Source organism: Oenanthe melanoleuca, chromosome 13 (genome assembly GCF_029582105.1).
Source record: "Oenanthe melanoleuca isolate GR-GAL-2019-014 chromosome 13, OMel1.0, whole genome shotgun sequence".
Taxonomy (NCBI): Eukaryota; Metazoa; Chordata; class Aves; order Passeriformes; family Muscicapidae; genus Oenanthe; species Oenanthe melanoleuca.
In genome coordinates, this window is record NC_079347.1 from 13,220,421 (window position 1) to 13,238,237 (window position 17,817).

General features: G+C 43.0%; 1 protein-coding gene across 2 annotated transcripts in view; it reads right to left on the reverse strand.

Moving 5' to 3' along the window:
- FNIP1 (folliculin interacting protein 1) overlaps positions 1-17,487 on the reverse strand; it is a 62,879-nt gene extending 45,392 nt beyond the window's left edge. For both annotated transcript variants that reach the window (XM_056502825.1, XM_056502823.1), the window contains exon 1: positions 17,285-17,487. In XM_056502825.1, coding sequence (XP_056358800.1) covers positions 17,285-17,373 — 89 coding nt within the window. In that variant the 5' untranslated portion in view covers positions 17,374-17,487. The remainder of the gene's footprint in view (positions 1-17,284) is intronic.
- Positions 17,488-17,817: the final 330 nt, after the last annotated feature.

A 17,817-nucleotide genomic window follows, 5' to 3' on the forward strand; every position in this document is an offset into this window, starting at 1 on the left:
TTAAACACAGATGCAAAACAACCCTCAAAACCAAACAGCACCAAAAATAATCACTTGCTTCACTCTATCCAAAGGTATTTCTGAAAACACCTAAAACTACTGCAAAGGCTCATATGCACCTTTGGGGTATAAATCATGTGATTTTAAACCAACCAGACAAGACAGTTTGCTCCAACCACAGACTAAAGAGTAATGAAATTATAAATTTTTGGTCTTCACTGCCTTAACAAGTTTTTTCCGTCTTTCTTCTGAAGGAAGGCTTCCATCACACATGTTGTAAATGCACACAACAAAGAGCCAGTGAGTGAGCCAAGACATGTTTACTGCTTAGTAATGCATGAAGGTAGGAGCTGGAAGCCACACTAGACGAAAAGAGAGAAAAACAATTAGGATTTTATTTGAAATCTGAATAGAAATACTTGGATACCATTTCTCCACAAAATACTTGATTAGATTACCACTGAGCTGGATTTCTAAAAAATGTGCTTTCTGTGCATTTTCGTATCCCTAAAAAAAAAAAAATAAAAAAAAAAAAAAAAAAAAAAAAAAATTCCTCACTGCTGGAGAGACTCTCCATACACAGGATTCTCACTACAAACACAAGGTCTCATGACTGGAATAAACTGTCTCTACCAGCATTGTAAAGGAGCATCAGCAACTACAAATCTGCTTATGAGCATTCTAGGAGGGTAGGACACAAAACAATTCTCTCTCTTTTAAGAACGTGGAGATCTCAGCAGATTAACTATCCACTGTTGTAATTTTGCACATCATGATAAAAATTCTGAAAATAAAAATAGCTATCAAAGTAAAAATCTGATGCATGGTTAGGCTACTGAAACATTCGTGCTCATTTTGCACAGCATTTCTAACCACAATCTACTATAAGACACTGAACAAACCTCCATAATACCAACTGGTACTGCAAGACAACAGGGCATTTTCCCCCTGCCAAACAGCTATTTTATTGTGCACACTCGGGTGTGCAGAGCAGACTCTTCTGCTGTAGCTATTAAAAATAAAGTGTAAATAACTCAGTATTGTGTGTGTTTAATGAAGAGTTGGGGAGATAAAGGTTCCAATACAAATTGCTTTTGATGAACATAGCTGGAAATAGCATAGTTGTTGGAAATGTGTTCCCTCCCTTATGCTGTGTAGTTCTGGAGATGTCACAATAGGTCCAACAATCCTTAAATCCACATACAAAACTAACTTGACAAAACAAAATCAAGCTCACCATCTCAGGTTTATCAACTGAAAGTTTGCTTAGGGAACTTAATGGTGAATTGATGCTTTTTATTTTGGAAACTGAATATTAATAGATGAGACAATGAAGATAACAGACAAAGGAGAGTCAAGGCTGACTACAAGACCTCTCTTGTCATTAAAATGAAGACATCTTAGAGGAATCACTAAGGCTCCACTATTGTTATCAACCCTAATATTAATAATAAACCCTTGAAAGATTCCTCATGGAATAAGGGTACTTTGGCTGAATACTCCTACCATTTTCATTTTTTTAATAGACAAATATTGAACTGCCTGCATTTATCTTCAGCTTAGAGTATCTTTAAGGCTTTTATTTCCAAATACTTCCCAGAAGCCATAAGGACTATGACAGTTTTATTCTTTTTGCAGAACTGAAAACTGAGATTTTTCAACATATTACTTCAGGAGACATTAAAAGAAAAAAGCTGCAAGAGTTAACCAAGCTGCCAGTGTGCTCTAGCTATGCCTGACATGTCAGCTGATTCTTGTACAAAGCAAACACATCTAAATAAGCTTCATTTTAAATCAGACAGATACATCTAAAAAATACATTTTTAAAGGCGAAAAGACTAGAATGTAAACAGCTGCAATTTTTTAATGTCATGCTTTTTAATGTGTGAGTTGTACCAGGGTGGGCGATGCTGTGCCTGAGGTGTCAGGAGATAGTGCATCCCTGCCAGGGCATCTGCCCAGACACTGCTTCTTCCACCCTGAAACCCCCTGAGCTGGCTGCAGGCAGCCAGGATACCTCCAGCCTGGAAAAGCCACTCCATGGAGCACCCAAACCACTGGTACCTCCAGTGCCAGCACATGACAGCCACAAAACCTCTGGCTGCAGCCACTGGCACCTGCAGCACAGCCCTGCGCGAGACCCGGCAGCCTCTGCTGGGTCGGGGGGCAGGGAGACATCTGCTCATGCTGATTAAAACATCCTGGAATATTTGTTTGGGGAGTTTTACAAGGGGAAAAAATATGGCCTTGGTGGTGAAAGTCATCCGGCACAGGCAAGGCAGCAAGGGGCTTGGAGCATTCTTTGGCTGCAGGCCACGGTCCTGTAATTGATTAAGGTGGCTGCACTTGTGACCGAGTGATAATTGAGAGCCTAATAAATCTCTACACAAGTATTTGTCACTCACAGATGGAAAACAATTGTTATGGACCTTCATAACAAGCTACAAGTGGTAAAATTACAGCTAATATTAAACATACCAAGAAAGTCCACAGATCACTCCCAACTCCCTTGCCCAATGTTCACATTCTCAGTTAAATTTTTCCCCTACCCTAGATATCATTTATCTGCATAGGCCACATTGCTTTAGCTGAGGTCTATGTGCTATTCTTTTCTCTGCAGGGAAAAAAAATTAGAAACAAATAAAAATAATAAAAAATAGCAGAGCTGCAGCTGTTCAGGGTGCCTTTGAAAAGGAGGAAGACAGAGGTAAGTAGTTATTCTCCAAAGATTCACAGGGATCAGTGCCTGAACAGCATTTTATTCTGTCCCTCATGTGACTGTTTAATTAGGTGTTGATTCACTCAGTCATGAGACACGAGGAAACAGGGCTGCAAGCCCCAACGTCAAAGTAATGCCTGTTCTGCCAGTTTCTGTATTAGCAAAGCACAAAGGGGACATCCAGTTCTGAGAAGCAAAACTTGTGTTTTCTTGCCCATAAACCAATCCATCACATCATTTCAACCTTTCCATATTGAAAAAAAAAAAAAAAAGTAAAAAAGACATATGAATTATTTCAGAGAAAAGTGCTTGTGAATTCCCTGATTATTCTTGCCTGTAAGAGCCAGGACCAGCACAAGTGTCCACAGGGTGAGCTCCCTGGCCAGGCTCTGAAGGCCTGAGAGCAGTGTCCCCCTTCCATCTGATAATATAGGTCCAAGCTGCTGCAGGATATCAAGCTTTCTTCTGGGGTTTATTTGCTTTTGGAAAAAGAATACAAGCTATTTTTCTGTGGCTTTATTCCCGTTATTAAGTGAATTTCTTGGCCTCCTTAGCACCAAAAAGCTTTTCTGTTATGGGGTCTGGTTCCCATAGTAACAGGCTTTAAAAATATCAAAGAAATTTTCAGGACGTGGTAAAACAATTTCACCGACTGTGTATGTTTGTAACAGGAAAAGCTGGCAGACAATTATTTATATGTACCCAGTTCAGACAAGATTTGTGCGGGGATAATCCCAAGATGCTACTCTCAGGCCAAAGCCTGAGTTGTAGAGGACTATAGTCAACTTTAGCTTGCTGTGTTACCAGGTCATTTACCAAGACAGTCACATAAAATTAATAGATGATGAGTATTTTTCCAATGAAGGTGACATTTAAGTTCAGTAGGTCACTGAAATGCAATAAATGCCAAAAGCTTTTTTCCTGAAGAATGCAACCCCCTAAATCTTTGATTTTTCACACTGTGTGCTTGTAGTCTCACCCTCCTCATTTGTGCAGATTTTACAACTGATTTAAAACACGTGCCTAGTGCTAAGCACAGCAGCAAGTTCACTGGGAGCAGTCAAACTACTTACAGACTTAGAGCACATGCCTAAGCACAGTGCTGACTCAGTCTTACTGCCCCCATCAGCCTTCACCAAAACCCCATCTCAGTTACACAGGAACAACTGCAAACTAAAGACAGAGATTATACAAGCATGTACAACAAATTCACATCCATGGAATGAAATCCCACGCTGCCCTATCCGTATGTGATGCTCATTAACATCAATGTGCCACAAGTCCTAGTGATAGAGACTCTCCATGAATCAACAACTGCCTGACACCAGTACTGGTCACTTGCCATCTAAGCATTGTCCAACACCTCCAGATGTCTGATGTGGCCCAATTCTGCAATCTTTCTGCGCAGAGTGGTTTCCTGCTGCCATAAGCCCAGAAGACTTTAACCCATCCCTCTAGATAACAACTCAAAACCCTTACAAGTAAAGTACACTGCATTTCAAGACTATTGCCAGGCTCTGAACCAGAAACAATTTGGAATGATTCCATAGATCTGCCAAATAACACTAACGAATACCTAGATGTACTGGATCTATCCTACAGCTGCTTTTCAGGAGGGAAGATTTTTCTAACTTGGCTCCAACCCATGCACTGAACATCCCTCCCTTACTGGCTCTACAAGTCAAACAGGCCCCTACTTAACTTGCAGAAGGGATGAGATCTTGATTTGTGCAGATACAGCAAGAGCCCCAAGACTACTGTGAGCAGCCTAGACTGCTTAATTCTTCAAGGCAAGAGTCACGCTGCTCAACTGTTTTCCAAATTAAGCATGTAAAGGTGACCTGAGACTATTTCAGGTAGATTTATATAGAGCAGACACTAAAGACATTGGTTGACTTCACTTTCATGTAACTCATAAGGACATGAGGACAAATAAAAATCAGATGCTTGAACAAGCCACACCTTCATTAATATTGTAAAAAAAACCAGACTATCAGAATATTGGAGCAGCCTGGCACCTTCAAGTAAATGCACCTTAACTGTGAAGTCCTAAATGCTTTGGTTCCCTGAAGCAGAAGAATATGTAAAAATTTAGCTATCAGCCAAGACCTGCTCAATCTTTAAACCAAGCTTAACAATGTGCTTTACTGAGTTTGCTCCATTGTGCTTTGCTCACTGCCACAAGGAGCTCTGCACCCTCAGGCCTTCTGCCATTCCCTTCAGTTTTCTAAGTCTCACTACATGCTCACAGTTTTGGGTTTCCAAGAATGGTAGGAATAGAAAATACAGTGTAGGCCATTGCCTTAGCTATTGCCTAAGTTTTTAAACACAACTATCCATCTAGAAGGATTTTCCACAGCAGAAAGACTGAACTGATCAAGCATTACTGAGAACCCCACATGACAGATACATGGCAGCTTCAAGCATCAGCTGAACACAGCCCTTACATGCTCCAAAACTCTTCTTGCTGCTAAAATCTTTGTGTCTGATAAAGAAAACTGCAGGTTCAGCTCAACATGCCCTCCCTGGGTATCAGCACTGAAACTCCAAACACACACCTTCCTTATCACGGAACTGAGCCGGAACACACAGTCCAAACCAGCTCTGCCTGACAGAATCAACAGAATCACTTGATAAAACCTATGTTGTTCTACTGGGAGAGGCTGCACTTAATCAAGATACATATGTATATTTAGTGTATGTTCAATAAACCCCTCTTAGCTGGTAGTAACAGTATTGATGTGAACATAATTCCAGACACTCCCAACCACCACAGCTTGCCAGCAGATTTCAGTCTGTCCACATGAGCATCCTTAAAATGTGGAACATGAAGAAGCCTAGTGCTGCAGGTAACCTGCTGTGAACCAGCCACAGCAACACACAAAGCTATTTATTCCACTGCATCAAGAGGAAAGAAAGGCTCATGTGCTGAACAGCAATAGCTGTCAATGCCAGCAGGACATTTTGGACTGGTTTGTTTTGTTGGGTTGTTTTCTCGTGGTCTTTCTAAAGGAGCTTCTGGCAAAGTAATTGCTCCCTTTGCTTGTCATTTCCCTTTCCCCTTCTCCTGCACATCACTTCATGTGACACAACAGTAACCCCTAACAGGATGCACCCCACTGCTTGTTGCAGGAGGAGGAAGGGACAGTAGAGCACCCAGGGGAGCCCTTCAGAGAGGAGAGGCAGCACTGCAGGCCTCAGACAGCACAGCACTAAGAAGAGAGCAGAAGAACAGAAGGGAAAGTGAAATGGGCTTTAACTGTCTTCTGTTGTGTGTGAGTGCATGTGTGTAAATCCAAGTTCCCAAAGCAGAGCACTGAACAGGGAAAGTGACAATGAGGGAGATCACTACAAGGAACAAAAAATCCCAAGCAAAATGAATCACAGAATCATTAAGGTTGGAAAAGTCCTCCAAGATCATCAAGTCCAACATTTGACTGAACACCACTGTGCCCACAAAACCATTATATCCTGTAAAATGTACATATGCAATCACAGCAGCATCATACAACTGCTTCCAACTACACTTGCACATGTACCTTTGTAACCTTCTCAACACAAAATGCTTCTATTTGTACAGCATTTATTAGCTGCCAAAATCACAGAAATCTGGTTCTGATCTAAGAAGCAAAGGTGTCTACACACTGCACACAGGTAATGGATTTACCTGTCTCACTGCTGGGGGAAAACAGCAGTGTCCTTCTCTCACAGACAGCAGCTGAGCAAGGCAGGCAAGTTTCTGCTTTGTGGTATCCTGATTACTGTGAGTTGAGACATGTGCTTGCACACTCAGAGCCATGACAGCAAATGAAGGCACCTGGGTATACTTTCAAATATACAGATCTATGTATTTTGTCTGACACAGACAAATATATATGTGCATGCCACAGATCTAACAGTGAGGTCTTTCCTGCTCTTGTGATCTTTTCTTCCAGCATGAATATACTTCAGCAATGCTCAAGGATTTGGCACTGAAAGCCTTCAAACCACAGTGAGGATGCTGAGGACTTCAGAGAACCAGGCCACGTGGTACTAGCCTTAATGTTTAAGTTTCTCTTTATTTTAATTTTTATATAAAAGCCAATTTCTTCTCAAACTCCCCGTTCCCGCTAAATTTTCTTCTCCTCTGTCTTCTCTACCCATACAGATGAGAACAACTGCCCTTACTGAATCTTACATTATCTTGCACAGGTTTTTTCTTGAGTGTGGGCATAGACTAATGTCACCTCTTGAGTGTAATTCAGCTGATTTGTCCTGCGAGCTACTAATAGAAAAGACCAGTGTTTAAATGAATATAAACTAAACCCAGATGGGGAAAAACCCAAAAATATCACAAACAAACAAAATCCCGTAACACCTGGTCTTATCTTCTGACCCCAATGTGAGAAAAAGCCTAACAGAACATACAAACATAAGCTACTTAGCAGTTTCTGAACATTATTCAACTGAAAATCTGATGACACATTTTAAAGTAGCTACATGTTCAGACTAACAAAAATTATTCATTTGTTGATAACTGCAGAAAAGATACTATGGAAAAAAACCCTACTAAAATTTAAAGAAAGTAAAATAAATTAGTCTTATTATGAAGTGGTATTTTTGCTTATCTGAAAAAAAATTGATAAGTATTTCTTTATACAAAGATAAAATTCTGTTATAGCCTCAAAAGAAACTAAAGTTGCTTTGATTTTTTTTCATTTCTACACTTATTTACTATTTCCGTTTTGTTAAAAAAAAAGACATCAGCAGTTCATGATTAGCATCTCTTGTATGACTAGCAAATATACCTAGTTAAGAAACCACCATGCTCATTTTCACAGCTTCTTAGTACTCCATGCTGTCAGTAGAACAATTTCCTTTTCTACTGAGCAAGTACAGTAATTTCCAGTAACTCACAGCAGCTGAAACGTGTTTAAGTACTGAAAAAACCAACCACTTTTTTCTGTCTGACTATTTAAGTTCTATGTCAGAGTTTGGGCTGCCTTTAAATAGAAACGCAGTTAGCACTGTAAGCCAATTCACTGTCCTGACATTTGAGGCATTTAACTCTGTCTTAAGGGGTAACACTGTTATTTTTCCTGTAGGAACAAGAAAATTCTGGCAGACTTTTTGGCAGCTTCTTGGATGTTCAGATAATGTCATTCAACTAGAACAAGCTTCTGAGAAGGAGCACATGCTCCCACCAAGATCCACAGCCTGTTCCCTGCACACCCAACCACACAGCTTATCATCTGCACCCATTCTTCACTAACACCTGATCTAACACAATTTTTCGCTACAAATTTCTGGTATCAAATTTCATGAAGAGGAGTAAACAAACCACTCAGCCAACTCTCCAAATAGCAAGAACATTTTCTAGGTAAGGCTTGACAGGAGCAGCACAAGGAGAGTGCAAAAATACTCATCAAGAATCTCATTCATTTCCCACTGAATTGCTCACACGTGATGTGCTTCCCTCTGCCCAAATGAAGTCTTCCATAATTACCCACAAAGATGACAAGCTAAGTGCTGAGCACACAGGCTTTGGAGACCTCATTTAAACCTTGGACATGCACGAGACGAGAGAAACGTGGGTATGTAGCAGACAGTGTGTGCTGTAATACTCGTCAGAAAGCAGAATAATTTGGCTAACAGAGGGTTTGATATTCTGGTATTCACAGTAGTCCAGGACTGGCCTTTCTTGAGGTCACATTACAGCTGTTCCCTGCAAACTATGGAACCACATGACTTCTGTCTTCCACCAACATGCTCATACTCTGGCTGTTCCCAGGGATGCAGCCATTGGAACAGGAATGGACAAAGCAAAAGACAGCTCACAGCTTCACAGGTGCTAACGAGCAGGAGACACCCAACAGCACCCACAGCATTTCCACTGAAGTTAGAGAAACTCAGCTCACTCAAACTTCTGTTCACATTCTCCACCAGACATGACAGAAATCAATCAAAAGGTTTAGAAATTACTGAGAGGCATGCAAGACCAAGCACTGCACTGTGTCAGCCACCATTTTGACAGCTCCTGAGGCTAAAATAAAACAGAATAAGAAGGCATATAGCAAAGTAACAGTTTCTTTGGCCAATGCTAAAACAATTTACCTTCTCCCTTTGAGTAGTAAATGACACAGGAACTGGGGTGAAGATACTGCTCTGGTTTAAACAGGCACAAAGCCAGGATCTAAAGTCAGGGCCGAACTGCATTTGAAGTTTCCTCATTTATCAACTACAACAGATGGAAGAGAACTGTAATTTGGCTCCCGTTTCTTCCCAGCTCTATATCACACAAACTGAAAGAGTAGAAGGTTTCTGGTACTACTACAAATTTTATGTTTTGCTGACATTTTAGCTTGAGCAAGGGGAAAAACATTTGAAGGCGCTGAGAGTGAGGCACACTCCAATCTGGAGGGGCATGAAACACCATGAATGCGCAGAGTTTGATCAGTGCCCAAAGTAAAGGAAATATTCTTCTGTGACATATTTTACTCATTTTATACCAAAATAACTACTGAGGATGTTGTGGAACGATCCTGGAGGAACAGAGCAGGATCAGTGGCGTGTGACAGATCATTCCCATGCCTGAAGTTCACTGCTATCAGCAGGGGCTGTTGCAGGTACACACTTGGGTACAGCCAACCACAGGGCACTTTTGGATTGTTGATGTGGGAAGGGGGTACCTACAGCTGGGACTGTTGTTAATAACACTGGCAGCACTGCAGAATCCTCCACCTGTACAAAATGGGTTCTTTCAAGGCCAGAATTCTAAAGACAGTTAATATACAAGAGCTGGAAGATACCCAGGTTATCAACACAAAAGCACCAGGCAAGACTGTTAAACATAAAAAGTTTTTACATACAGCCAAACTGTTTAAGTCCAAAGGTTTAACTACTTGATAAGAGCTATGAAATTAGAAAAGACAAAAAACTTTATTACAAGCATGTTTCCCTTGCAGATACATCTCATATACATGTGCTGTTAATATTCTATATGTAGTTCATGGAGTATTTAATGCTGCAATTCACATGTTTGAACAAGCTACTCTGCAACATATTGTGTTCTGATTAATAGTATCTCCAGAAGCTGTTTCAGAGAAGAAAAAAATTGTTTACACAAATGTACAGAATCAACTCAAGTAAAAGCTTTGGTTGAGCACTAAGCAACATTGTTAACTGTGCATAGTCGTAAAAATAAATCCTTTTCAATACAAAGACTACATAATAACCACTCACGTGTCTATGAAGCAGAACACATTTGGGCAGGTATTTAGGAATTAATGATTGAATGCAGTGTTTATGGGCACAACGGAATCACATGAATTCTGTGCAAATATATTTCCCATATTTGAATATCTCCCATATATGAATTCTGCTACTACTCACTGTAAGGTGGAGCAGCTGGTGCATTAGCAAACCAATTACCGATTAATAAGGTTATTTCCTGTTTTTAATGGGCATAACTTTTCTCCTCCAGCAGGTATTTTACAGATTTAGGCTTTCTATCTAACACCACAAAGGAAAAATTTTTCAAGTCCTCAGAGACAAATTCTGCTCTTGGCTGATTCTGGAAGCCCAGCACAACCACACTGCAGATTCACTGCTGCAACTGAGCTTTGCATTTTTCCTAACATTACTCACAAACATGTGATCCTGCAGACATCCAGCTCCAGATGTAGCACTGGGAGGGAACACAACCACTGAGCATGAAACCACCACGTGCATTACTTTCCACTTATAAAACAGACTGCTGAAGTGGTCACCTAGAGCATTCAGCCAAAATTACAACACAAGTTTCAGGCTCCAAGTCACACTGGTCCAGTTTATTCTAGAACAGAAGCTTGGCTTCATCCAAGCTGTTACCATGAGCATATGCTAACTCAAAGCATACACAGAGCATACACAGAGCAAGGGATATAAAGCCCTTTGAAAACATAAGAACAATCTATCAGTCAACCAGATGACCTGATCATCCCAAGTTAACAAGGTTTGTAACATGAGACACGTAACACACCCTCAGTCACCTGAAAATAAACGCTGGAATTGTTTCAGGAAAGGAGAAAACATCACAGTGCACAAGCAGGTACATACACTCCGTGCTCTTGGGACATCCTCATGTCTCATGATCTCACCTGCAGTAGGAGAGGGAAGAAACAGAACCCAAGGGTTTGTAGAAACATCTCCTTACAACACTTGCCAGCATAACCCAAGTGTGAAGTATTTCCACTTGAGTATATCTACGTACATGATGCACTCCAACCTCTCCTCAAAAAGAGTTCTAATTTAGAGGAAGGAGCTGAAATGCAGGGAGGGGAACCAAGAAAGTGACTGTTCCAAGGGCCACTCAATGAGGCAGGAGCCTGCAGCTATCCCCAGACAACCCAGGTCATGCCACAGGGAGGAAGTGATGCTGCAGGCTGGGAGGAAGCCGAGTGCACACTAACAGTGCTGACCTCGTGATGGCCAGGATGGGCACAGCAGCCTCGTGATGCCAAATTCTCAAGTCACCACGAGCTCCCAGCCACCACAGGATATGCCAGCAGGAAAGGCAATAAGGGTGACCCTTCACCTGATAGCTTATTTTGTAATGAGCTTTATCTCCTTCTAAAAAGCAAGAAAAAAAATGAGCAGAGGGCTTTTTCACCCCACCGTCCATGTTCCCTACTCCACTGGTGATGGGAAAAAGCCAAGGTGAAGCAAGGGCTAGGCAGAGGTCCCAAAAGGGCAAGGAAAAACTTTCCAAGGCACAAAGCCAGGCAGACACAAGCACCCCAACGGTTTTCAAATTATTTCATCATTCTCTGCACCTAGCATGCACTCACATGCACTTAGCAAACTGGGAATATCAATCCACACTAATTTCTTCAGATCTGGTGATAATATAAGCAAATAATCTCTGGATGGACTGCCAACCCTCTGATTATCAGCTCCTTCAGTCACTGTACAGACTCATCTTGCAGCATTGCTTTCTTCAGAGCTAGCACCTAATTCTCAAGGACATGCTGGTTTTAGGAACACCACACTGTCACCTGGAGAAGCTCTTGAGACATCTAGAGAATGGTGGCAAGGAGGGCTTGGAGAGTGGCTTTTCAGAAGAAATTGTCAAAACTATCTCCAAGCTCCAGAGGTGCTCAGTGAAATCTTGTTGCCTGTTTGTCTCTGTTTTCAATATGAAAACTGACTTTAAGCACTGGAAGGTACATAAAAACTTACATGACAGGAAACACAAAACAGATTTTGGCAAAAAGAAGTACTTTAGAAAACAGCAACAATATTTCAAAACACAAGCCAAAGTCATCATAGCATAAAGAAAGCTGTGCATAAATCAAAGTGAAGTATTTATTAAAACTTGGTGCACTCAAGCTAATGAATGCAACCTAAAAGCCAAAACCATACTCTTCCAGAGATTACAGAAGACATGGATTTTTATAAAAAAATCAAAACTTAAAAGGACATTAAGGGGCAGAAATTAGCTTAAATCACAGTAACATTTCAGATGTTTAAGAATTTGAGTAGTCTTAAAAATTATTACATGAAAGCTTTTTAAATTCATCAGATAACTGGAAAAGATAAAAAGCTGGACCTATTACAAAATGAGGTCAAGCTAATGCTCTTTTGGAAGATAGACTCTGAGGTGGTGAAATTCCAGGAGTTTTACAAATATTGACAAAAAACCTTGCAGAATGCCAGAAATGAACAAACATCAAAACATGCTGTTTCATTAATAACAGGCTCTGGTCAGGCTGGTCTGATGCACTGCTGAAGAACAACTTTAAAAAGCCTTGTGCAGAACTATCAGGATCACTGCATCACTCCCAAGAACTGACACAATTTGGCAAGAGATCCACTTTCCTGGGCTCAGCCAAGCTGTACACAAAGCTACCTGCTCCTGAGAAAAAAGTTCTGTGGGTAAAACTTTTGACTAGAAATACCAATGTAAAGACAACTTTCCTGTTCCTCCTTCACCTTACTCCAGCCTCCACTTTAAAAAGCTGTAGTAGTCTCTGGCTACACAATAATAAATGTCTCTGAGTCTCTTTGCACTTTATTTCAAGAAATTAGCCTTTGGTTCAAGAAGCAATTATGCCTTTGTAAGAAAGCATGTACCATTTTTACTGTGCAAGAACAATAGCTCTGCAGAAGAACTGGCTCATGAAGCATCTTTGTATCAAGCCACTCATTTACAACTCTAGGTTTATTCCCTTGATGAATGCCACTGCCAAAAATTACAAGAAAGGAAACAAATCTCAGGATACCATTTAAAGTCACTGCCACAGAGAACAGAAAGAGTCTGGGCTGATGGGGAATGCTTGCCTAGACAGATTTCAGGAAACACGACTTTGCAGTCAGCCTGAGGCCTTTCCTATCTCAAGAACCTGGCAACCTATTCTCTCAATAAAAGAGCAGCACATATTACTAGAAGACCCCAAGAAAGCACATGTCCAGGACAACCAAAAATGGCTTTCTCCATCATAAAGAACATTTTAAATTATTTATTCCTGTATCTCCCAGCTTGAAAAACAGCGATCATTCTCAAAAATACTTAGATAAGCAAAACCAAGCCCTAAAGGAAGAATGTGCCCAAAGACACCCCACACCATTGGTAAGACTTGAAACTGGAAGGGGTTCTGTCAAGCTTGAACAATTACCACACAGCTGTACCTCTACAACAGGTGCTTTAAAAAGAGCAAAACAGAGTTTGCAAACATCAGTGGAATGCCCCTCGGGGTGAGATGGTTCTTTAGAGTTCCCTAGATTAAAATAAAAAAAGAGACACTGAAGCTTTTATTGGGCTGTAGTGTAAAAAGAACTCCTGATTAATAATCCCTCTATCCTCCAGCTAGGCAGGCAGGATGTCTAGAGACAGAAAGGAACAAGTATTGGAACTTTATACATAAGATGGATAAAAATCCCCACTGAGTTTCCCTTCTACATAAAGCCCCAAAACGTACAAGTCTTGTAGTTCAATGTTCCAAGACAACCCCTCTCCCTCTGCCACATGCTAATAGTGCTCCAAGTCCAATCAGGATCCCCACAGCCTCCTGTAGAAAGTCTGCAGTTCTAGCAGCTGTATTTACCATTGGAAATACTGCCCACACATCCTGACAAGGATATAAAGCCTCAGCCCTCTTGGTAGTTTACTGAGCTTTGGGCTCAATCTACTGAGCCCATTCTGAAGAACAAAAAGCTGGTTGAGTTTTCAGTGACTTACCAGCTTCCTTTTCTCCAGAGGGCTGAAGTGGATCCCTGGAAAGCCAGGAAAGACATAGCAGCTGAAAATCACTATGTGTAACAGTCAATAATGTGAACGTGCAGTGGAATGTTTTGTGTGCCCATATAATATATAGCAGAAATGCATGGCTGCTTCTGCTTAATTTAAGGAAGTTTTTATAAGATTATTTCCATCTTACTGGAACAGGGTTCATTTATGTACTATTTTAAAGTGTATCTCCATTTTAGAGCTTACAGCTCATGGCAACACCTTTACATATTTTTACAACAGAAATACTTTGATTTTTAAAATTCTAGAAAGCTGCTTACCTGAAATTATATCTTCCTAATAACTGTAGCAGCTCAAGCCTGGGCTGAGCTCTCCTGTCACCAGCAGCAGCCTGTGCCAGAAGCTACAATATGGCAAAGAGGTCCTATTTATAGTAAGAGTTACCCTCAGGGAAAATCCACTCACGTGAGTATTATTTGCAGTAGACAGCAGGTACTCTACATCTTGGAATATAAGGGCTTGACTATTCCCTCCTAGATTACTTGCAGGTGTTTCTGTGTTTCTTATAAACAGATTTTACCATTAAAATTTGAATATTCTTGCTCACTATGTGAATGTCAAGCTACAGCTTGACAAGAGATTTCAGTCTAAGGGCTAAGTCTGCCAATTGCCCTGGATTAAATGGAAGAGCTAACAAGTAGTGAATCTACTGTGATTTTCTAAAGTTTCTTCCGAAAAATAAACTGCATACATATATTAAAAAATTGTATAAGTGGCAAACTGGCACCTCAGCAAATATTTTACAGTTGCTAACTTACTGTTCCTCCAGCACCTAGTCCTCAAGGATTTTACAGAGTCTGGCTAGACTTAGGCTCACAAAATTTCACACACCCACAGCACAGAAAGAGATTCTTGACAGGAAACAAAACAAAACAAACAAACAAACAAACAAAAATGAAAAAAATTTTAAAATACACCACAAACAAATCAACAACTAAACAAAATGTTTCCAATAAAAAGTATTGTTTTATTTTTGAAACAGTGTAATGTCAGATAAATAGAACTGGTGAATTGTCACAATAAGACTGGTGGAAATGCCAAATATATTAATAGAAAAAAAAAATAAAATAAGAGATGCAAAATTGTCCTTAAATGTTCTGCTATACTAATGTCATTGCCAGAATAATTGGGCTCTTCTCCCCAAGTACATATTATTCACAAAATATAGTAAGAGAATTTATGCATTTTTATGGTTGTTCTACACAGTCTCAATAAGAGACCCGAGTTTTTAAAGTGAAGACAGAGAGAAGTACCTGTGCTCAGAGTATTTGGGAAATGCTCTGTTATTTGGACTGTAAACAGATATAATGTATCAATCCATTAAAAATCACCTTGCCCCAATGGAACTGATGAGGTTGTTGCATTCAGGCTCGCTGGAATCAGCAAGTCTAAACTCTAAAGTGCTTGTTTCCAGTCTCCAAAGACTCAGCTGTCATAAATAACAGCCCTTATTTTCTGTATTACCTGAAAGTTTCACCAGGAACTGACAGTCCTAACAAGTTGTGATCTTAGCCCCATTTGGAAAATTAAAGCAGCCATTAGGCAATATGCCTAGAGAGCATTTATATTAATCTTCAAAAATACTACTTGGCTCTCCTAAGTCAGAGCTGTATCTCCCACCCTCCCCAGAGCCTCACCAGCCTCTCACTGCATATTATACCTGTGGATCCACCAAAAAAAAAACAACCACAACTGCAAATTCACCAGTTACCAGCAGACAGCTCATATCACAAAGCCTGTATCAAACAGCACCATAATTTTCAGACCCAGTTTGGCGCAGAATAACACAGGTGATGAGGGAAACACAGACCTTGCCAAATACTCGCTCTCATCCTTTCACTACGGGTGTGATTCCCACATTTCTGCCCCAGGTCTGAACTGCAGCTGTTGCATGAACCACCAGTCTCTAGACAAACCCATCAGTAAGGCGAGGCAAAAGGCAAGACAATCACACAGAGCAGTCCAAGTACCCCTTCTCCTCTCCACCAAGGGCTCTGGTCCCAGTATTAACACGATTTGGAAAATAAGATGACATCAACACCATGAAAACATTTTATTTCTTAGAAAAGATAATTTAAAAAAAAGGATTCACTCCACAGTGAACATCAGAGAGGTGTGAAAGCAGTTACAGAACAGTGTCTTCAAAAATTGTGTGAGTGCCAGGTAATGTCCAGGAGCATGTCTTGACTCCTTGAGGACTCATACAGTCCAATCAGTATTTTTTGAAAACGCTTGCACTTAGATAACTGCAGATACTCGTATCCATCTAAACTGCTAAATATTGCAGCTAAAAGGGGTAATTACAGAAAATTAAGCCCATCAGAGATGTCCCTTCACAGAGCAACCCAAGGGCTGATCATCTGTAGGCAGTAAATTTCAAGGCAGCGGGTGGGAGGAGAGCTTCACCACACTGTTAGAAGTGCTTCAAGAAGCGCGTAACTCTTACTAATGAAGCAGATTTTATTTGCATCCAGGTGGCAAACTGCGCTTTAAAACGATATTGCATGATCTCTCCTTGCCAGGACGCAGACACGGCATCGCTTTCGAGCCTGACCATTATTCACGTGTGGAAGAGAACAAAAGCTGCTTGTTTCCAAGCAAGCCAGCCCGCGGAACCCCGGGCGAGCCCCAGGCCCCTCAGCGCAGCCGAGCGCAGCCTCTCCCCGCCGCGGCCCCCACAGGCACCGGCCCGGCCGTGCGAGCCCTCGCGGCCCCCCGGGCTGCCCCGGGGCCCCTGCCCCGCTCCCCGTGCTGAGCTCGGCCCCGCTCGGCCGAGCCAGCGCTGCTGCGGTCAGGGCGAATCGCACTGGAAGCCCCACTACCCTCTTGGCCAAAACTTCACGTCTTCTCCTCGTTCCTGAGGCTGCTCCCCGGGGACCTTGCCCGCCTGTCGCCCTCCCGCGGCCCGCAGCAGCCCCGGAGGGGCCCGCGGGGGCCGGGGCCTCACACACGCCGGGGAAGGGGAGGCAGCCGCGGGCTGGGGGCGAGGCGCGGCGCTGGCAGCGGCGGCCCCGTGAGGAGGCAGCCGAGCGGAGGCACCGCAGCGGCCCCGACGTGGCGTCCCGGGGGGCTCCCGCCCCGCGCCCGCCGGAGGGGCCCGGCCCGGGCGGCCCCGGGGCTCCTGCGGAGCACGGGGCACGGATCCTCCGGGGCTGGGAGGAGCAGGGCACGTCGCCGAGGAGCTGCCGATGGGGCAGGGAAGAATCTGTCAGCCCCCGCGTCCTCCGAGCGGCAGAGGAAGCGAGGAAGTCGGAGCAGAAGTTTGGGGCAAGGGAGGAGTGCGGCCGCGTCCCGGTTACCTGAAGACACAGTCGTCGCGGGCGTCCCTGGCCGGGGAGATCAGGCCGTGCTTCTTGTTGAAGAGCTTCTGGAAGAGGGTGGGCGGCATTTTGGGGCGCTGCCGCTGCCCCCGCCGCCGAGGCGCTGGGCTCCGCGCAGCGCCGTCCCTTCGCCGCGGCTAGTTCCGCCCGCCCCGCTCCATTCGGTGTCACAGTCATATGACAGAAATTAGTCACCCGGCGCTGCCAGGAGGGGAGGAGGGAGCGAGGGGAGGGACGGCGGGAGCGGGGGCCGGCCGGCAGGCGGGGCGGGCCCGTGGGGCGGGCCCACGTGAAGAGCGGAGCCCGGCCAGCCCCGCGGGGAGCTCGGGGCTCCGGAGTTTCTCCCTTTCGCTCCTCGGCGGCTCCTGCGGCCGCAGGGTGTGCGGGAAAAGCGGCCGCTCCCGGAGGGGCTCAGCCGGGGGCAGGGCCGGGGAATCCCCCGGAGGTGGCGATAATGCGCCGCTGTTGTGTTTTCCTTCTTCGGACGGAAGTTAAAGGCTGGAGCCCCAGGA